The 22,843-nt window shown below is 41.5% G+C and overlaps 1 protein-coding gene across 1 annotated transcript; it reads right to left on the bottom strand.

The window, feature by feature from the left end:
- Nucleotides 1-400: 400 nt before the first annotated feature.
- ugt8 (UDP glycosyltransferase 8) lies at nucleotides 401-17,917 on the bottom strand. The gene is made up of 6 exons (XM_048995757.1): nucleotides 17,736-17,917; nucleotides 14,971-15,797; nucleotides 11,433-11,575; nucleotides 4,880-4,956; nucleotides 2,880-3,099; nucleotides 401-1,741 (listed from the first exon to the last, which is right to left on the bottom strand). The coding sequence occupies exons 2-6, from the start codon at nucleotides 15,793-15,795 to the stop codon at nucleotides 1,387-1,389; spliced, it is 1,620 nt and encodes a 539-aa protein (XP_048851714.1). The 5' UTR covers nucleotides 15,796-15,797; nucleotides 17,736-17,917; the 3' UTR covers nucleotides 401-1,386.
- Between the last annotated feature and the right edge of the window lie 4,926 nt (nucleotides 17,918-22,843).

Genomic DNA, 22,843 nt, shown 5'->3' with positions numbered 1-22,843 from the left:
TTGTACCTTTGCTTGTCACTGGGGCTATACCCAACTGTACCCTTAGCTGTAGGTAATTATACTTTTTAAGGTATAGAAATGAACTCTGAGGATCATGTCTGTACCATTGATGGTACATTAATGTTGTTTGTACCTTTGGGATGTTCCTCAGAGTCCATTTCTGTACCTTAAAAGGGACAATTACAAGGATACAGCCCAGTGACAAGGTGCCAATTTGTACTATTTTTCCTGAGAGAGACAGTGTGTGATTTTTTTTTTTATATTATATATATATATATATATATATATATATATATATATATATATATATATATATATATATATATATATATATGTATATATGTATATATGTATGCATGCAGAGGACGTTCCCCTTTACAAAAATTCAAAATGTCCCAAATCAAAATGAATTCAATAGTTTATTCAAATATTATATTGCTTATATATTTACTTATGTCTTGTATATATTTTATATATATATACATAAAATATGTAATATACATATATATAAATAAAATATACACATACACATATGTACACATATACGCAAGCACGCATACATAAATATGCAGTCATACGCACACGGCATTTGTTACGATTTTGATGATAGGGTGTTACAGTACTTGTTAAACTTTCGTTCGACTGCTGCCAAACAAATATTGCAGTTAATCAAAAGGTTTTTTTTCCTCTTTTTTTAAGACTATATTATAACATTTCGGTCCTGCCATCAAGTGACCAATGATACCTTTTTAAAGAGCTATAACTACATATTAGTGCCAATTAGCAGCTTCATACGTTTTTCTTTGTATGTTTAATCTACAAATGTATCAATCCATCAGCTAGTGGACTTGGCGACGTATCTATCCAGCAGCAAAACAAGCAGTTTTAGAGGATGAGCATGTCGTCAATGTAATAACTGTTAAATAAACCGGAAGCTTTACGCTGCCCAAGCCAATTCACTAAATGGTGGGAGTGCCTCTGTGCACGTTTTTTCACGACTTAAAATCACTTGTAAAGTGCTAAACGCGTAGCAGGAAACGGGTCCATCTTTACTGCTTCTTTATCAGCATGAACTTAGCAAATGTTTGACTGCTCAAATTACGTGGGTTCGCCGCTTTTCCAAGGGCAGGTCTGACCTCCGGAGTTATTTTTCAACAGTGATTCCACCAACAAAAAGGCTGAAGTTTTTGTGGAAGGATATGGGGGAGGGGAGTCAAATTTCGTAATGGTTACTTCTTTAGCGTATGACCTTTGAGCCACCCTCAATGTTTGTTGTATCTCACGGTGCTGTTATTTTAATGGGTTTTATTCAGAGATGCCCTTCGAAGTGTACCTTCCCTGCACCGTTTCCGCTGTCGGTGTTGTGCCTGCCGCCTGGCTTCGGCCCTATTTCACTTTCTTGTCGTGCTTGATCTGGTTGATCCGTTTGTGCTTCCCGTTGGGAATGCCGTTGGAGCAGTGTCCGTTGGCCTTGCCCGCGGCCGACGCCGCGCGGCTCCGCGTTATGAGGAGTCTCGCCACGCGGTAGGCGACGTACGCGAGCGTGAGCAGCGCGCCCGCCAGCGCCGCCACCACGTCCAGCAGGAAGTACTGGTGGGTGGGGATGCCGTAGACGGCAGAGCGCAGGTGGTCGGCACCCCTGTGCCGGAGGATGTAGTCGATCCAGTAGACGGCCCGGCTTACTGGGTGGCCGGGCTGGTCTTTGTGGATGTTAGACAGGAGGCGTGCCTGCTGTCGGTACCTGCGGATCAAAAGACAACAATGCAAGACTTAGGTATCCAAGGCAAATGGGGTATGAAGCATTTACCCGTAAAAATCACATTATTATGAAACAGTACAAATACTACTACTGCTACTACAAATAATAATAAAAATAAAATCAGTGAATGTTTTACCCCGGAACTCCAACTAACGAAACTCACTCAGTCCTCATGTAATCCAATAAAGTACTTTCGTTAAATCTCTAAAACTCACTAAGTCCACAGAAATGGTATTTAAATACCCGTGAACTGAGTGAATGGCGCTGGGGGACACACAACATAATTTAAATATAAAAGTCTGTTTGTTTCCTACGCCCTTGGACTGAGTGACTTTTAGAAATTTGCCGTTAATTGGATATAAAACTTAAAACTACAGTGAAGTTATCACGATAGTTTATGGCAACATAGCTGCGTTACATCCGTACTGGACGAGAATTGTGAAAAATTCTGCGTGTGCATCAATCCTTTTGGACTAAATGCAACAACTAGTCAGTAGGTGGCGCTCTTGCTCCACAGCCGAGAAACTCAATCGACGACACAGCTTTCAAATGATATATTCATTACTGCTCTGTACTCAATAGACAATAAATATACGATAAAATACATTATACTTTATCTCTTTAGCTTAAATTATATAGAGATTCCACGTGTCATGCAACTGCAATACAGTAAAATGAACTATGTTTGCCTTGGAATATAAAGTATAGATACATAGTTGGTAAAGATCCTTTTCTAGTGAACACAGGACATGATTTGGCTATTTGTTATTTATCATGTTTAATCTTGCAATACGCCTTCGGTGACCAATCCAATGCGCAAATGGCCAGTGTGTATGCAGGTTTTTGGGATAACCAGTAGGTCAGCTGTTCAAACCCAGGTGTGAGGACTCTTCAGCCAGTCAGTCCTATAATTAGTAATCTAATTAGAGAGTTGCAGCAAAAACCTGCATAGCCAGCAGCCCTTTCTGAATAAAACTGTCCACCCCTGCCACAGGCTGTAACAGCAAAGGCTCCTTTGTGAACGTACCTAGCTGACCTTAAAAAAAAAAAAAAAAAACATTTAGCTCGTTACAGATAGGAAATTGAACATCGTGGACCCTTTGACGGTGGTTCATGCTACCTGTCGTCTTTTATGACCTTGACCATAGCATGGTAGAGATCGTCTTCAGTCATCATCTTCCACTCCAACATTATACCCATGCCTTTTGCCTGTACTCTCGTCATGGTGTCATAGTGGTCCCCGAAAAGTGGGATCCCCACCACAGGGACGCCGTGGTACATGGCTTCATAGATGCTGTTGAGTCCCCCATGGCTGAGGAAAGCCCTGATATTCGGGTGACCTTGGAAATACACAGAACGAGCAGAGACTCTTAACAGGCACACTGACAGACCGTCCACATCTGCGCCCATGTGGAAGTACACACACACAATCCTGTTCGAACAACAGCGACTCGATGCGATTTATTAAACTGCAAAGCAGAGGTGGACAACATGCTTCTTGCTTTTCGCCATGGGACTTTTTGGCGTATGTGAAGCATCAAGTTTATTCACGTTAGAAAGGGTTACTCAACTATTTAACTGTTAGAGACATTTAATGAGGATATACGTTATTTACAGCCCGCGATATTAGGTGTGTCAGAGGTGTGTTTGCTAAATGTATCGTGTGAACTTGCAGAAATAGTGCGGCAGCCATGTGCATTTAGACTTAAACTGCTAACACCTTAAGAAAATGTAAAAAAAAGAAAAAGGACTGGGGGAAAAAATCCTCATTTATTGCTTTGGTGGTGTTCTCAGGTTACTGATTGACCTGTAACTACACAATGAGTGATGCATTTCTTTTTAATGATCCACATCACCTGCTCCGGCTATTCTCAGCCGCCACAAAAAAACTGCAATTCAAATAAAATTCGTTATTTTCAATAATGCGACATCATACAGGTTGTGTTCGCAGTGATTTGTGCGCAACTGTTTATTACAGCAGTAAAAAAATGGACTTTGTCCATGAGGAAGCAGTTTAACTTCACCCGTCTGTTACTAAGCAACAGATGAAAGTGCAGAAAGGGAAAGTTCAGACTGTCCGTGAGTTACGGCTTTATTACGCACATTTTAACCTGAAGCACAAAAAAAATATCTGGCCATTTCTCTGACAAATAATTACAGGTTTCAAAGAATCTTTGATATTTCATCCACTGGAATATTAAGTGAAAGTTAGCTACAAAAATAATGAAACAATTTCCAGAACATAGATATAAGATCGTTGAAAATATACGTAACTCAGGAATGCCGTAAAGTATTTACTGTGTCCAGAAAAACAGTCACAGGCTGTGTGGATGGATATAACATTATACTAAATCTGTAGGTACATGCATCATTAGTCAAGAATCAAATGCCCAGACGCACAGGGATCTTGTCTGGTGTTTGGAGGATAACATCACTAGGAAACAGAAATCCGAGCGGCTCTGGAGAAAGTAACATCTCTGGTGATTTTTTTCCCAGACTGCATCCGGGCCTGCAGCTCTCTACTGGCTGATGGGCAACACAGACTTTGCGTTGTGCCTTCTCACAAGAGACGGATTGTCTACATGCACCCCGGGGAAGCAGAAGAAGAGCGAGGGCACATGTCGGGGTCAACTGCATCATTTAAGGCTCACGAAAGGGTGATTAAATCAATGCCAGGAGCAAAGGAGATCTGTGTCTCAATAACAGGTTTAGTAGCAGCTTACTGAAGGACATTAGTAACACATTAGTTAAAACGGTCAAATTAAGTAAAATGCATAGAAACAATCGCTGCCCTCGATGTGCTAATGACAGCCAATCCTAAACGACTTAACAACCTAAAGATCAATTAATCTCTAATCCCAGCGAACATTAAATCCCTGGATTTTCTAGTTGACTGGCGAGGAAATTGGCAAGTTTGTTCAGCTTGACGCAAGTGGTACTGAAACACATGCACAACTTTCCCCAAGCCAGAAATTTCTGATTCACCTCCAAGGTTTAACGCTGGTGCAAATTCAGATAAGACACAAAACTAAAGTCTGGCCACTAGAGGCAAACAGGATGTATTAATGTAATCTGTGTAAGTATGCTAGTTATTTTATGCTTGGTTGTAATGATACCTACCGAGAAGGTCATTCTGTGGCATCCAGTCCACAAGTTTGGTGTTGTTCCCCAACTTTTTGGGTGCGATTCCTGAAAACCTGAGACAAAGCAGTATAGGTCAAATAAAGGAAACATGTCTTCTTGGTGTACACTGTGCACAATGTAGCGTTTACTAATTTACTATTGTAGCTTTCTGCTCATTCTTAAAGAAGACTATTGATAAAAAAAAAAAAAAAAAGTCATTATCAGCAGCCCCTCCTTCAGATCATACAATTCTTGACACTGGTAGCATTTATTTTCTCTGGCACACGCTGCCCATCTGCATGCATCGACTTGCTGCGCCTTCCTGTCACAGGAGAGCACGACGCAGCGCCGCGCACATGCATTACTGCAGTGACAATAAACGACAAAAGCAACATTCAGAATGAACGGAATCAAAGAAACAATTCAGGCGGATTCCTCCCCTCCCCCCCCCCCCCCCCGTAATAGACTGCATCGGGAGAAGCAGCTGCCATCATCGGGGTGGTCCAAGAACTAACATCCTCGGCCGAAATGCAAGATGGCAAAGAATACAACTTATTAAAATAGTCATTTACTTAGGAAATCACTTACAACCCAATTTGCTCTTCGTGTACAGTGTGTATAAACCACTTGTTGCTCGTGTCTCTTAATGAAACATCCCTAGCTTGTTGTTTCAAGTTAGGATGCTGTTAATAATCATTGCAACTAATAGGACCAACATTAAGTTTTCAGTAAAAAGTGCAAAAATAAACAAATTTAAAAAAACAACAAATCATGCAAGCTGTTCCAGATACACACTGTACCATTTTCAGCAAATGTCAACTGCAAGAATGAAATATCTAGCAAATAACCTTCTGTACTACTTGCTTTAAAACACATTTCTATAAATGACAGCTGGCAGACCAACTCTAATAAATTAGACAACAGACCACAGATTTTACATGATATTGGTTTCGATTGCTTTCTGTCTTCCTTTCGGGGCAAAGCTGTTGTGTCCTTGGGTGAATGAAATTTGAAGCAGCAGAACTTGGAGGATGAGTAACTAAACAAACCTACACTTACTAGCCAACGACCATAAAAATACATTATTGACTGGATGGTCCAATTGTTCTGTGTGCAATGTTCTGTAGTATTGACCACACCCTAAATTTATTTCCATCCATCCATCCATCCATCTTCCAAACCGCTTATCCTACTGGGTCGCGGGGGGGTCCGGACCCTATCCCGGAAGCAATGGGCACGAGGCAGGGAACAACCCAGGATGGGGGGCCAGCCCATCGCAGGGCACACTCACACACCAGTCACTCACACTACTGGCAATTTAGCAACTCCAATTAGCCTCAGCATGTTTTTGGACTGTGGGGGGGGGGGGAACACTCACACATGTGACCCAGGCGGAGACTTGAACTTGGGCCCCAGAGGTGTGAGGCAACAGTGCTAACCACTGCACCACCATGCCGCCCCTAAATTTAATTCAAACAGAGAAATAAAGTCAGCTGGGCATCAGCAGTCCTTCATAACCAAACTCCTCCAAAATAGTCCAAAAAGACTATTGTTATTGAATCATAAAATACTACACAACTGCATTGCAGTTGTAAGACACAAAGACGTTTCGCACTGCAGACTGCATATCTCACAGTGATCCCATAGGATTATAATGGAGCTGAAAGGCATCATAACGTCACAAGGCACTACTGGTGTCTTGATGGTGATGCCTGTGTAAACAGGCCCACAGCACTGCCAGTCATATAAAAGTATAGTGTATGTGAATCTATCAATTGTCAGTTGTTTATAGAGAGTGATTCGGTTGATTATGCTGATTTTCGGTAATGTATGCAAGTGCTTTCACTTGTGTGTGCAATTTTCAGTGTTCTGTGTGAAGGATTTTGGTTTTATATATGTATACAGTATGCATGACAGTTCTGAATAAAGTCCCTAACAGCCCCTCATATAAAACAATGTACCGTTTTACACGAAGTGCGCAAGTTCAGACAGTGACTAAGTTACCGAACGTTGCATTTCTCGGAACGTATTCCTGTCGTTAAGCGACACGCGACTGTATGCCGACTTCATAATGTACCCAGCAAGTTAGCTTGCACCAGTACTGTTTTCTGCAATTGAATATACTTATGGGACATGCAATTCTAGGAGTTTTTTTTTACAGCTTAATGTGATTTTTAGTTGCTACAGGAAGCAAAATGAGATCCTTGTACAGTATGCACGTCGGTTTGGCTGACTTCTGTCAAATTCTATCTCCTGGTCCGGGGTGAAGTCAGACGAGAGTAAAGCGATTCCCTGATAATATCTTGTGTGTAGGGGCAGGTGACTTATATTACAATTAGTCATAGCAGTAGCTGGATAACCAGTGCTGCCATTTACATTTGGTTAGGTCCTTCCACCACACAGTACGCAAAGACGTAGCCAGTGCAAGGTTCATCTCCAGTCAACATTCATCCATCTTTCATAGCTGCTGTTTCAGTGCAGGATGAACCTATTCCAGTAGCTATAGAGCATGTCGGCCATTATCTAGACCCATTCTTTATTCCGAAGGTACTGGCTGTACTTTGAGCACCGTGAGAAGGTGCTCAGACACAACCGTGATACGTCCTGCCCAAGGTGCAGGATCCCCATAAAAAAAACGAAGCGGCTGCTAGCCACCCTTGCGCACCAGAAAGGCGACCTACCGGAAAGACTACCTGCAAAATTTGTCAATGCCGTTGTTTCCCAGAGGCACCGTGAATGAATAATCGAGGCGTGTCTCCTTTATTAACCTAGATTGGTGTGGCTTGCTATTTCTTCATTCCTCTTTTCTTTTGTTGGAACTTTGGCATTTTTCTCACGTTCCTCACTATTCCTCATTAACGTGTTTATTATACTCAGTGTTTATTTGATGAGTAATTTTTTGCACCAAGGCATCACCCCTGGGACTCGGCATTAGCCGTTGCTTGCTTCGGGAATACTTTTACGCTGATTCACGCCACGAGATAATAGAGTCCTTAAGCCTAACTGTGGCCGCGTGCTTTAAACTGGCACTCGCGCAAAGTCCTGCGAAGCAGCCATGCTGAAAACTCACAACAGACTCCGCAAACAAAAATGTTGACTTTACAAGCATTCTTAGCAGGTCCAAAACTGCCGGCTTTGTTATGTGTAAGCAAAGCATATTGTGACGTCGCAATAAGTTCACAAACATTCCAAGAGACCGCAGACTCTGTTCAATGGTGATTAGGCTAATTATAATTTAGTAGGCGTACTACCAATGATTTGCATTACACTAATATAAAACCGTAGACAGACACGCCATTGTAATTCTCAGGTTATAATAGCAATAAATACATATAATATATGCAATACTAATACTTATATAACTTGATCAATGGTAAAAATGCATTGTGTCCATTCTGGAAATACAAATAAGTGAATGACCGTTAAAACTCAATGACTAAAATCTTAATACATACTACATTTGACCATCTGTAACAAGCAGAGTGTGACTGTAGTTTGTTGTTGTAAGAGCACAAAGGCTAGTGAAATCTCTTTGTGCACCCATCAGCCACATAAGCTGCTTTACCGGAAAGATCAAGTTCAGCTCCTGACTAATCCCAGACATGTAAACCGGATCGTTAGGAGTGAGGCCGGCATTTGCTTCGCCGGACAGATTAAGCTATTAGCCACCCGTGTGTCGGGAATTACTCGAGACCTGTGGAAGGAATGTGGAGGACCAGGTCTTCAGCCAAAGTGAAGCTGCAAGTTCATTCATGCTTGATTTTTCTATCAGGAAAAAACAGCTGACATCCTATGTCACAGCCCTCCAGTACTACAGGCCAGATTCACACAATGAATATTCAACTGAATGGACATCAAAGGTCTATCTTATTTCAAGTGGAAGTACCACCTTCAAGTAATGACTACAATGCAACGTATGCATGCTTCTATCCTGTTTGACAGGTATGGAGCTCAACAAGGTTATTACAATGCACAGTGATACCTACCGAAACTATTTCCTCATTTAGAAGGAAATCACCTAGAAACTCAATTGTGATGTTTCATTGAGTAACATTTCATTCTCCAAATGACAATCTGCAAGAAAACATAAAGAAAACCCTGTACGGCAGATACTGTTACTCTTAAGGATTATACCAAATTTTCCATTCCGTCGAACTTTCTAATATGGCTTTCATTTTCTGCAAAAATATATTTTCTGCATCAATGAAGAAGTGCGCGACAACGTAGCCATAAATGTGTTTCTGCGAAGCTAATAGCGTCTGAAAGATGCCGACGCCCTCATTAAACGGCGGCGTAAACTGTTAGAATTTGCGGGGGTTAAGCACCTCCCTCAGTAGGATCTGTGTCGCTTTAAATGAGGCCGTGAAAGTCCTGATCGCTGATGTCATGTTCTCGGTTCAATCACTGATCATGCAACCGAGACGTGAAATTGAGAGACTGAGGCCTATCAGTTGGTTGACATTACTGTGGATGGTGGACATCTTATCAGCAACTACACCAGTTGCGAGATTCACCAGTTACATCACTTCCCCTCCCCCCTCCCAGTCAAGGGAGCTGGGTGTTTGGTCTTGCTTGATGAGCTTCCCAAGAGATTAAGCAGGTTGCACTCGTTATGGACTGGATGTTTTCTCATGTGAAAATGTGGAGCAGTTACTAAGCTACTAATCCTTCCCATGGAGAAGACCGCAAACACAGTTCACACCCATTTGTAGATGCTTCGCCTGGCAACTTACACTGTATGCTTAATATTGACTATGAAACAGATGGTAAGAACTTGTAAGAATCACAAATATTAACCTATATATATTTTTCACCCCAAAGCGATCTACAATTGAGGCAAATGGCACAAATTCGCTGTCAAAAATTAACCGATCATATGAATAAACTAAATGTCAGTGTACACGTACGAAACTCAGACATTCAAATTTAGCCACACATAAAAGGAAATGAAATAAAGTTTAAAGTTTGCATCCTAGGGTACTATTTATATCTGAAGGTAAGTGCAATGGGGAGGGAAAAAAACAGTGATGACAATCAGGATTCCCCATTAGCTGTAAAATGTCTGTGGATTTGATGTATTTTTTACGTGTATCGGAAATGGTTTCAGTCCGAGTTACTTTACCCCCCAAGTGTTATGTACGAAGAGGTAAGAGAGGCAAGGAGTGTGCGCTGATTACAGTGTGTTACTGCACCAACCACACGATGAACGACCTCAGGGATGAGACCCAGGGCAGCTGGGCAGTGGGTGATACCTCAGTACCACACTAGCCCGAATGGAACAGTGTGAGGTTTTTCCACTGGTTGGAAATCCTGCCACCATCCCCCAAATGTTCCCTGTTAGTAGATTAACATCAAACCCAGGATGAACCAATTGCAGGTTGAGGGCCTCACCGAAGGGCCCAATGGAGTAGGATCACTCCTGGCATTCACAGGATTTGAACCAGCAACCTTCCAATTGCCGGCACACATCCCTAACCTGAGGGACAGCTCAGCCTACAGATGTATGTACAAAGTGCAACAGATAATCTGCTACATACAGCACTCATCTTGATTATGCAAGAGCCATTTCCTCCCTAGGAGTCTGAGCTTAATGCTCACACAGAAGAAATGTGAACATCTTTAAGAATGCGAGGCATTACACATTAAAAGTGAGGGCTTGTACGGTTCTATTAGATTCATCTGCCTGTTAGCGTTAACAGCCTGCTCCTACAAACTGAGAATCAAGTGGACGAAAATCAAAACACAGAGCATTCAGATGGAATCGAGCGGTTCGGTTACTGTTCGACGGAGCTTCAGAATGGGCTACACGTGTGATCTGCCATTTAGTGTACTGGTGCCAGACGCGGTGGTCCAAGCATCTCAGAAGCCACCACCATACTCGACAGAGAGGAGCTTACAGAGGACGGTCCGATAAGCAAAAACATTCCAGTTAATGACACTTCGGAGCCATTCTTTAGTCAGAAGGAGGTCTGAATCTCTACTAGGTAGATGTACCTCATACATTGGCTAACGAGTGAATGTTTCGTCATAGATCACCTAATATTAACTGCTGGATGAATCCACCAAATCGATGAGAGATGTAGACATTACACCTCTGAATACAGAGCTGTAATCAACAGTGTGCCTGACCTTTGTGTCACTTCCGTCTACCAAAGTCAGTGAGTTTCCCATGTAATGATGCTGGCCAGACTTCGGTCAAGCGTGGACAATGCTCCTCATCTGCTTGGTTGGTCAGAAGAGCACTTTCAGTTACAGTATTTTTAATTGCTGTACTTATTTTATTGCTCTTTTTTGTGCAATACTTTAAAGCAAAAAAATTGCACATTTTTCACCTTGGTCATCTCAATATGCTTTTTAATAAAGAAATAGCAGAGTGTTTTGTCCGTTTCTGTATGCTATGCAGTTCGTAATTACACACAATTTCCTCCAGGATAATAAAAGTATTCCGATTCTGATTCTACTGGAATGATCCACTATTAGCTCACGTGTGGCAGTTCATAGCCAGTGGAAGACCTTAAAAAACAAATTTTTTTAATGAGAAAAACCATACCTCCATATGACCTGCTGAGGAAGACGGCTCAGTGCTCCCGCGAGTTTCTCTGCAATGTCATCGGACAGGTACTTGACGCCAGCTCCGAATGACACCAGCACAAACCCATTTTTCTCTGAACTGTTGGCCCATGTCAGAAATTCCTAGAGAAAGAGGAGGATACCTTGTTAACACAAGACGTAAAAAACTGCGGTGAAAGAACAAGCTTTAATTATGACTTTAGATCTTCTGCTGTAAAAGCAATTAATTTGTATGGAACTGATTCAACCTTAACCAAAAAATTTTTACTACCACTTCTTAATAAAATAAATAATAATAATATCAAAACAACATTAACAGCAGTAAGTAGTAGCGGCAGTAGAAATGTTTGTATTAATTGTATCATGACTTTTACACACAAAAACTGACCAAAGTTAAAACCTGACAATCATCCAGATTAGAAATGCACTTTGTGATTGACATAACTCGTAAAAGAAAATACCACAGAAGAATATAATGCCTCTTCTCATTTTTAATTAAAATACCACAGGCAACCTAAGGCTTTTTTTCTTTTTGTCGGTTTCCACCGGCAGCTAAAGAAACACCAGTTTGGGTAAATGACCGTTCAGGCGAAACAGCCGAACACGCCTTCACCATTACAGTTGACAAGGTCGCTACTCCTCCTACAAATTTCCCATAACGAGAGGCAACATAGACGTTGTGCAATACTTACGGGCTAATCACAACCAACAACTGAAGCTCTTAATAAACAGATGCAATTACAAAATAAATTCGCCTACAGGGAAACAGAGTAATGTCATAGGTTACTAAATAAGTAGTGGTGTATGATGGGGGAGTAGTGAGACTTGCCAAGCTTGCTGCTGCAGATTAGCGGACTGACATCATAGAATGTTTTTTTTTTTTTTTTTTTGTCATCGGAAGCGAAAGATTGATCTGCGTGCCAGATAGCCAACAGTAATGACGACATGTCACAGGCCGGTGCCCTAAGACCTCCTCTCAGTGGTGAAGGAGCGACCAAGACCCTCATGCTCCATTGCGAAAAATGGCGATTCTCAACTATTTTTAGTAGAGCACTTGAATAGGATAATATGGAGTATTGAGAGTCGTTTTCTTTAAAAACAGGTTGGCTAAATATTATAGTTATGCAGAAGTATGTTTAGCACACCGGTTTTGTATACGAAAAAAAATAAATAAGATTATCGCATTCAACTACTCTTTTACTCCCCCGCAAATAACTGACAGAACTCACTGCAAAGACAGGACCTTTAAAGAAAATTCCCAAATGAAGCATATTTAGATTTTTATCTGTTACAACGCAACAGTTCAGTTATTTCAGAAAATGCATTCAGTACAAATCGGCCAACAAGGCCTGCTGCTTTTCACCAGATCATGTTTGGCGCTTTAAACGCGTAACTTTACATCAGAGGGCAGTGCAACCGAATGGTTGATCAAGCTATGAATCAGGCAATGCAGCAAGTGGACCGCATCACCCCAAAATGGTAGAGATCAGAGTCTCGCACCTGCCTCTGGTGAAGTCTCAAAGTAAATCTAGCTATCTGCTCAATAAAGAGACGAGAGAAAAAAACAAACACACCGCACAGGATTATTTACGAATAATTTAAAACTACGCAAACGATTGAAAATGCGCGTATCCGATACATTATGAAACATTGCAGCCATGAATGATACAACAGCACCACTGTCAGTTGCTTGTTCCGCAACACGTGTCTGCACCTGTCGTAATGGTAAAAATTCCAGTCCTGACAACCTAGTATGGGTGTGCGCAGAAACTAGATCTCAGCCATCGGATGATTTTAATTCCTAGACTCATTGCACCGGCCTCTTTAAGCAGCTCGATGCTTTACAGGTGGGGTGGGATCATTTTCTGCGTCCGTAAATATGACATTTAGGATGCAGACCAGGAAAGCAAAGCAGAGAACACACACAGTAACATTCAATGTGCAACGTGATTTTTTAAATCTTTCATAGTAAAACTGATATTTAGTTGATCACAAACATACTGTATTTCTTCCATACTGTCCATTTTGAACCAAACACCAATGAATTAAACATGAATGAAACATAATTCCCAGCTTCAGGTCTCTATTACTTTATTTAGTGTAATAATACCCTAAACCCTGCTGAGCAGTGGGCTGCTCAGGGTCACCGCTGTCCACGCTGTGACTGTGAAGAGCTTGTATAATTCGCGCTTTTAAAAAAAAAATTTTTAAATGCTTCATTTCAGCAAATCGCGGACGTACAGCTGCATGGAGGGGAGGGGAGGGCAAGCTGGCCTGGCACTGCCAAGCAGCTCCAGACACTAGACACTGGGTCCTGTGTCTTTTAGACAAAGTAAACAATGACCACATTTAAAAAGGCGATCGCAAAAAAGTTGAAGGATTTTACAATGCTTCATTGGAGATGCGACATTCCAGACGCGCACAGTAGATACAGCCTGCTTCTTCTCCTAACCCACTTATACTAACCTCCAGGTCACCTCCGAAATGACTGAAGCGGGTTTTAATAGACTTAGAGTATATGTTAATTGCGGCACCCCCAACCACAAATTTTATTACTTTGCAGAGGGAATTCTTTTTTCCCCAAAAGTACAGAATTTATAAGCACAGCATTCAGCCCTTCACAGCACAGTCATTACTAACTGAAATTCTATACAAGATGTTGTATAGAAATAGACGTCGTCTTTGAGCACTGGAAACTCATCAGTCCATTTTCTGAAACCGCTTGTCTTATTCAGGGTTGCAGTGGGTTCAGAGGCTATAGGTGCAAGGCAGGGAACAACCCAGGATGGAAGGCCCAAGCCGTCACACTCACCATTCAGTCGCACATGCAAACCTATGCAAACTCCAATTAACCTCAGCATATTTTTGGACTGTGGGGGGAAACCGGACTACTGAGAAGAAACCCCACGACATGGAAAGAATATGAAAATTCCACACACGGAACCCTGGCAGAGACTCGAACGCTGGTCCCAGTGGTGAGAGGCAACAGTGCTAACCACTGCGCCACCATGGGGCCCCCCACTAAAAACCTTTAAGGCTTGGGAACCCTACTAGAAGATGCTGTATAGCGTTAGAGGTCTTTGTATTAGAACATTGAAACCCATACGGTATGGCTACAATTCAGACCCAATATATACAGGACATGAAGACCTATTTACATATGGAGGGTTAACCAAACCAAAAGGGGAAGACTAAGCTCGTAACACGAATAACGGACCAAAACGATACAAAAACCACCAGAAGCAACAACACACAAACATGGGCAAAAAACAGGCACAAGTTATAGTGCTAAGCATTAAAAATCTAAACTCCCAGCACTGGCTCCTCTAGCGGCTAAATACCGTCGCGCAGTAATGACATCATCGGGCGGAGACAGTCACACGGGCTGGTGAAGAGGCACAGGAGAGTAGGAAGGCCTGGACTGGAGTCAGGAACTGACCAACCTGCACACATGGAGCCATACACAACACAACAACCAACCTGTCCCTAGCAATCTGTAACAGGCATTAAGCACCCACCTGTGGAAGAGGGTTTGGAGGTTTAGTAAGAATGCCTCCAACATATACCACGTGAGGTAGGGTGGGACGAGGGAACTCCAGAGCCATGTCGGTGCAAAGCATCCACAGACGGCTGCCTTGCACCAGCTCATACATTGACGTTTCAGGCTGGATGTTGTGCTTCTTCATGATCCAGTCATACTTAGGTAGCACCAAAAACTGCACCCCAAAGCGGGAAACCGTATAGACAGCTGTGTTTATAATCCTCTGGAAGAAGGTCATCTTGTCAGTTTGCAGGGAGTTAAACTCTGGGACGTAGGAAAGAGGAGCAGGTGCGCCAACTTCAGCTGGGTACCACAATCCCGTGCTGAAGACCGCATACCTAACCCCGAGGAGGTGGGCAATGACAAAGCCACACATCTCGTTGGGGTCAACAAGGAGCAGATCAAACTTCTCTTCCTTGAGGCGGGAAATTAGTGCCTTGCTCCCCACCATGACGTCACAGTTCTGGGAGTAGTGGTCCAAGATGTCGGACAGTTCCAGAGCCGTCCAGCGTCCTGAGAAGATATTTTTCACCTTGGACTGCAGGAAGTTGTCCGCGGACGTGCTGTTGAAAATGCCGGGGTAGCGCTGTAGGCGATAGTGTTCTGAAGGGGGCACGTCTCTTCCCTCCGACACCAGGAACACGGCGTCGTGACCCTCGCGGTGCAGAGCGGTGGCGAGGGTTTTGAAGATGTACAGGTGGCTCTCGAACATGATTGGAGGCACGATGACGATTTTGGCAGCCCATGTCAAGCTAGCAGCAGCACACCACAGAAAGACAGCGATGGCAGCACACAACTTCATGGCTGTTCGTCGAAAAAGGGGAAAAAAGACACAAGAAGCAGTGACAATCCAGAAAAGGAACTTCTCCGTATTTCCACCATGACCCATCATTCCGTACTAATTCCCTCCAAAACCGCAAAACAAAACCTTTAGCATTTTAGCTAATCTTCTGAAAGCTTTTTCAAACACATTTCACGTCTTTGTTTCCCTATAACACCACAAAGTCCACTCCGCCCCGAAGGTTAACACGTAATTTAGCATACAACAGCTCATGCTCGTGTGTGCTTTTGTATTAGCGATGAACATTCACTTGCAATAAAGCCCTCAATTTGCCTGATGCAAATATACTAAAGGAAAGGCAGAGGGAAAACGGCACCACCACTGACAAATACTTTATCCTAACCGCATATTTTTTACATTGATTTGTTTTAATTTTGCATTATTTTGTTGCTCTATTATTTGATTGATTTGCGAAGCCCATTTTTACTATAAAAACCTCAGGATTGACTTTAGATGGGTCTGCACCTGCCTTACTTTTTATTGCGTAACAATACGTCAACCCCCCAGTATTCATTCTTTAAATCGTAAGAAATTACGATTCTTATAAAACTAGGCCTGCTAAGATTTCAGGGTACAATCAGTTTATTTCATAATGCAGCAGTAATTACCCCAGTCTAGCTAATCAGCCAATTACATGCATATTAAATACTTCAGCTGGAATCTGCACAGAATTAACATTATATCGACCCTTGCAGTTAACGAATATTCAAAAACAAAGCCCTTTCAACTGAATAATTTTTGAGGGCAATTCTGATATATTGAAATGTGTGTGAACTAGTGTGAAGTGAGATTTAAAAAAAAAAAAAAAGCCAGCTGGCTTGTGTAAGCAAAGCTCAGTCAGCAAAATTATAGAATTGCCGCCACCCATTTGCAGCAGTCCCACTTTAAGGAGGTATTGCGCACAGTCAGGTGTCATTCGTCGTCATGGTTTCCCTGATGATGAACAAAACGATGCCCAGGCGCAGCGGGGCGAGGACACTTGGGTGAAGCCACGCCCCCAGGCTTCAGGAGTAAGTCCTTAAACCTGTCGGACTGGATTTAGCTCCTTGCTTTCCGTACGGACGTAAACAGTGCAAGGCAGGTACAGTCAATCCGAGATGGAGGAGATTGCTTCACGAATGCAAATCATCATTTTTGAATAGTTTTGTATGCGTCCGTCTCTCACTGAAACAGTTTCACACATGTGCCGTCTCACACCCCCACCGAAAGGGTATACAATTTACTTGCAAGTTGTAGACCAAAAGTAACAGAATCATTTCATAAACACGCAGATATACAATCAATTGAAATGTATTATTTTGCCACCTAACACGGGAAGTGAGAGGCTTGTTAAAAACAATTACCCCGACTACCGTGAACAATATGCAAATATAACCACATCATATTTCAGCCAGACATTGCATACGATTCTGAACAAGTTAATTCAATAAAACATTCATTCTTTCAACACGAAAAGAAAAGGCAACCCTCTCCATCTCCTGGCCGCAGAGCCGGTACAAAAAAAAAACAAACATATTCGTGGCATATAAGACATAGGAACATTTTCTTTTTCTTTAAGAGGACGCCCCACCCCCGCGCAGGTGCTGCTGTTTGACCGAAACCCATTATGTAAAAGTCTTAATGTGTGTTTTGTTGTGTCACATAGCAAGACGCAACAGTATGAAATGTCATTAACCATTTCGCAATCCCCATATTCAAATAAGCACGAACTACACAATATTATAATCAATTATTATTATAGCACTAATAATAATAATAATAATAATAATAATAATGGCGACAATGAAACACTTTATGATTCACCTCCACTCAGTCACTCGAGTTTCCCGTGCGATCTGAACATAAAAACCTAAAAAGCGCCTGCCGGGATATTATGACCCCCCCATCCATTCCTTCCTTACCTTGTTAGTTGACCTGGACTGGCGATTATTTTGAGTCAGCTCCCCGAAACACGCCAAAGTTTCAAGTTATGGAAGTATATCCAGTTAAATATTCCCCGTGAGGCTCGAGAGCCACCTGTTACTGGTCTGAGCTCGCTTCCCAAAGGTCGGCACTGGGGATCAAACTCCGTCTGCTAGTTAAAAGGAGGCGGAGCAGAGCCGTCGGAGGCAATGGCGGAGGATTTTTCTTTTCTTTTTTTTCTTGTTTAACAATCAATGGTAAAATACACCGCACACTATGTACCTATTAACCGTTTGAGACTGAACAACCGCAATACCGGAGCTGCTTACTGGTTACCACACGTCCTGCCGGGGGTCCCCAGTTCATATAACTGCCATCAGCAGTCCGTGCATTTCCTGGAACTTTCAGCTGTTTTCATAAGGGAGGAAAATAGGAGCGATAGAGTGGATGCAATTTATGTGAACTGGGTTGTTTATTTACGTATCGGGATTGTTTTATAGCAAAAACAATGGACTGGGAGTAAAAAAAAGAACTAGTCAAAGTATATATTCAAACACAACACATTGTGATCTAGTGTGCTACTGCTAAGTGGGATAGGCAGGGCTAACGGATTAAGACTATAAGAGCAGCACTGATGGGTTTGGCCTGCAAGACGAGCATGGAAGACACACGTACCGTATTTATAAAGTTCCATGGATGCATTGGACAGTGGGCTGCATCCTTTAATGTTATGGCCGGTTTAATGAATTAAATGTGTGGTTTTTCAAGTTCATTGACGTTGGTGTTGATAAAAATAAAATTCCGCATGCGCGCGGAGCACATTCCAGCATATATGGAATTCCACCTCAAACTACAATGTATTTTCACTTCCTAATCTGATGAGTACTTTGGATCCTTCCCATTATATGCTCTAATGACAGCATTTTACTCATACATTCTATGTACGCATTTTGTAGTAAAAGATAAATAAATCGGTATTCAACAGCCCTTACACGTACCCCAATGATCACTCCCAGGAAGTTACCTTTGACCTACAAATTAGTCAATCTTTGCTTGGTGCAGAAGCTCGTATATCAAGAGTACAGTTTTAAAACCATGAATGATTCTAACAGTGCATGTGTTTGTGTCAGCACACCTGTATTGGTGATGGACGGACGGACAGGGTAAGGGCAAGAAAACAAAGATAAACTTGTTTCTCAATTTCTGAAATAATAAAATAAATACTAAAAAACTTTATTGCCCCTATTTTTGTCAAGCCACTTGGTTAATAGAATAAATGCTAGTGTTTAAACAAATAATAATCACAACAAAAGTGTTATTGCATTTACATATATATTATGCTGTAGGCTACGGTACCTAAATACCATATCCGATGTAAACTTTTAATTCCATTCATTTGTATTTCATTCATGCTGATCTCTTTTCCATTTATTGACCAGAAATACTTGCAAAATACTTGCGAGAATAAATGTTGCTTAAACAGTCAGGCATTATGTCATTGATTACTGTATACTGCGTGATTGTTCACTAGTCTAGTTTTTTTTTTTTTTTTTTGGTTTTTTGACACGTGCTTTTCCTTGGGAATGCCTGCCACCTGCTGGCCAACAATAAAACAATTAATTCTGCTGCCAAGTTAAACCCCGCTGTGTCGCCTTGCATGGGCCGTAGTTCAGCAGCTATTGTTAATTGTTTGTGTTTGAGCGGTATCATTTGTTGTAACGTTTTCAGTGACTGTTATAGAAATATGTGTTACAAATATCTCCCTTTTAAATCGCAATGTCACAATTAGACATGACTTACAGTGGCACGTTATTTAGACCTTATATTGCTGTTGTCGGATAATAATTTACTGATTGCTGTAAGTCAGTACGTCTTCATGCTAAGACGTGAGTATTATTGGGTATTTGTGAGTACTGAATACGTTTGAGACCATTTTTTATTTGGGGCGTTTATTGACGAGACTCCAGTTTTTCTCGAGAATTCATTTAACTAATTGGTGTTGTATTCATTTACTCCGGTCTCCTCCGTCATGCTGTACTTTGGTCAGACAATTTTCCATTTTGCGATCGCGAACATTGTGTATAATAAACCGCACAGATGCATTGTTATCATAACAAAATTAATGGAACCCCAGCCCTGCTTTGAATTATTACATTTATTAACTTTAGTACTTTTTAGCAGTTCCACTAAATCATTAGTGAAATAATTTATTGGCATTAATGACATTATTTCCTGAACCTATTTAAATGATAGCTCTAAGTAACTCACTATCGTATAATATACTATAATAATAACTTTGTTGTAGTTAAGAGTCAAATAAGCTGGACTGGCAGTACATGGTTGTGGGATCAAGGTTAGTGGATGAAACATCAACAACCTCCAATATACTGATGACACCATACTTGTATGAAAAAATGAATAGTGTCAAGATACGTAGAAACAGTTTAAAATCAGAATAGGAATCAGAATGTTTGAAGCAAACAAAGGTTATGAGCACTTCAGCTAACTTTCGCATCGATAGTGAAGTCACAGATGCTACAGACAGATCTTTTCTCCTCGGATCTGTCATTGACAGCCGTCCCGGAAGGATCTAGGCGTCAGGAAACTTATTACAGAGTAACATTTGGCAGACCTGCGATGAATTCTTCAAAAGCAGGGCTAGACTGGCCATCTGGCATACCGGTGTGTGGGCTGGTGAAATTTACTGTGCACCCCCCCCCCCACACACACACACACACACACACCTCCAGGAACAATGTATCCCTTGAAAAAAGTTATTATTGAGGACACTCACCTCAGTTAGCAAAACTTATCATGGGGTCAACGGTGACCCCGCAACTTGACTACTCCCAGTCAAGCCCTGTTCAAACTTAATGCAGCATCTCCAACAACTAAGACAGAGAGCGGAGGACATGACGAAAGCAGCATCTTTGACCCTGAAGGACACAAAGGGAGCAAATCAAACGGGTCGAGCCTGACTTCTCATAAGACGCACGATTATGCAAAGACCCAGCGAACTAGGGAAGACTGCAACTCTTGGGAATGTGGTAGAGGAGAAGAGGACGACGAGGATAAACGTGGCGGGACCCAGCCATCCCAACAGTTAGCAGGAGGCCATCTGGAACCTTGAAGATTACAGCGGAACATTCCAGTGCCTGCTTGGAGTTCAAATCAGCTTGGTGGTACCTAAAAAACAACAACAACAATAATATTAATAATAGTAATAATTATAATAACTAACAAAATTACTACCTAATCAATAATAAAGCATTCTCATGTACCTATTTGCTGGTAATTTTATTAAATAACAAACCTTTCTTCTCCGCCAAGTTGATATCTTGTATACACTACATGTAAAATCTCTATAAAGTGCATAATATACTTTTATAGTCTACGCACACTTATACAGTGAAAATAGGTTCCCTTCATAACTTTTTACAACTTTTACATTTTCTGTGTTCAGTTTTGCTCTGATGCAACGCCTTCCACAACGCCCCTGGATGCATACCACTGGAGGCAAAGACATGCTACCAAGCTCTAGTGCTAACAATGACTTATTGATAGGCTGTAAATTACCAGCCATACAAACAAATGTTTCTTTACAACACAGACCATTTGTCCTACTATCTCTCCTTGGGGTTGGGGTTGGGGGGGGGGGGGGGGGGCGGAAAAAATGCCTTGAGTCATCACATTGCTTTTTAGCTTTATTGGTCAATGTTCAATATTCAGTTGCTACTGCGATGGGTGGGCACCGCATCCTGGGTTGTTCCCTACTTTGCACCCGCGTTCTCTGGGATAGGCTCTGCACCCTGAATAGGACAAGTGGTTACAGAAGATGGATGGATGGAGGGACGGATGGAATCAGTTGCCATCATTGTGTCTAAGGATGTGGCCTGTCTTCCATTTTTAATTTCCAAGGTGGTTTTTGCTCATTAATAAACAGGTGACAGGTGACACAAAAGCTGCAAAAGATGGCCTTTAACTGCAATTATTAGGATGGAAAATAAACTCATTGTTAAAATTAATCATTGAAAGTGGCTTGACAGTACACCAATGGGCCTTTTGCTACAATTCGTAAGCATGTCATTATCTATGCCAAATATTGAGACTGACACCTATATGTTCTATTTGTGTGTTGTTAGAAACATCGAAAGCGTGAATGTTTTGGCTTCCTAAACTACTAAAGTATCCCGGACACAAATGTTTTCTTTAACCACTTAATACTAATTGGTGGTCAGAGAAACAGCATGTATAAGATAAATTATAGATGTGGTTTTAGGTTAACCACAATGTAGCCTAATTTGATTAACACCTATGTTTCGATGGAATATAACAAATTAGCCATTGACACATTTTAGCCACGTAAAAGGATATTGAAGGTTCTTACGGTAGTTTAACATTATAATAAAGTGTCAGTCTTGTGATTAAGTCTGTGGGCCGCAAGATAACAAGGACTCCAGTTTGACTGGAAGCAATGATAGAAAAATTGCTGTATAAATAGTCTTGTTCATGACATAATGTAAGCATCAGAAAGCTATCCAGCATTTTGTACCCACTGGAAGAAAAAAAAACAATGCTTATTGTGTTAAGCTCTTCAGAAGATCTATTAAAGGAATCACAATGTTCTTTATTGTGTTTTGAGTTTATAATATCATTTGCTGTTTTCAGTGGTGCGATATTGTTCGAATATTGTGTCTTGATAATTTGGAACGATATGATTATGAGTGGAAATAGGATGAATTGCCAAAAAATATTGCAACTACTGTAAATAGGAGATGCCGTATAAGAAAATTACACTGGGAGTGCTAATCTTGCTAGAACTTCCTAATTAAACTTTCCCAACTAAATCAGGCTGGGCTGGTTAACTGTAGCTGCAGTACGTGTGGTTGCAGTAAATGGATTCTTTGGTTTGCTCTGTAAATTTGTTCAGTGTGGCTACAGCTCTGGAGAAAAGTAAGAGAGCACTCCATTTTTTAAAATGCTTTTTACTGATTTAATTGGAGTTTCGCTGCGAGATGGCTACACTGCGAGGCAGGCAGCTTCCGGGCTCAAAGACAGCAATATGCAAGAACCAGGTGAAGCAGGAGATATTCGGAGTGACAAGAAA

The sequence above is a fragment of the Brienomyrus brachyistius genome, chromosome 25 (assembly GCF_023856365.1).
Source record: "Brienomyrus brachyistius isolate T26 chromosome 25, BBRACH_0.4, whole genome shotgun sequence".
In the NCBI taxonomy this organism is placed as follows: Eukaryota; Metazoa; Chordata; class Actinopteri; order Osteoglossiformes; family Mormyridae; genus Brienomyrus; species Brienomyrus brachyistius.
The sequence above is the reverse complement of the archived record's forward strand: the minus strand, read 5'-3'. Positions and strand labels throughout refer to the sequence as shown.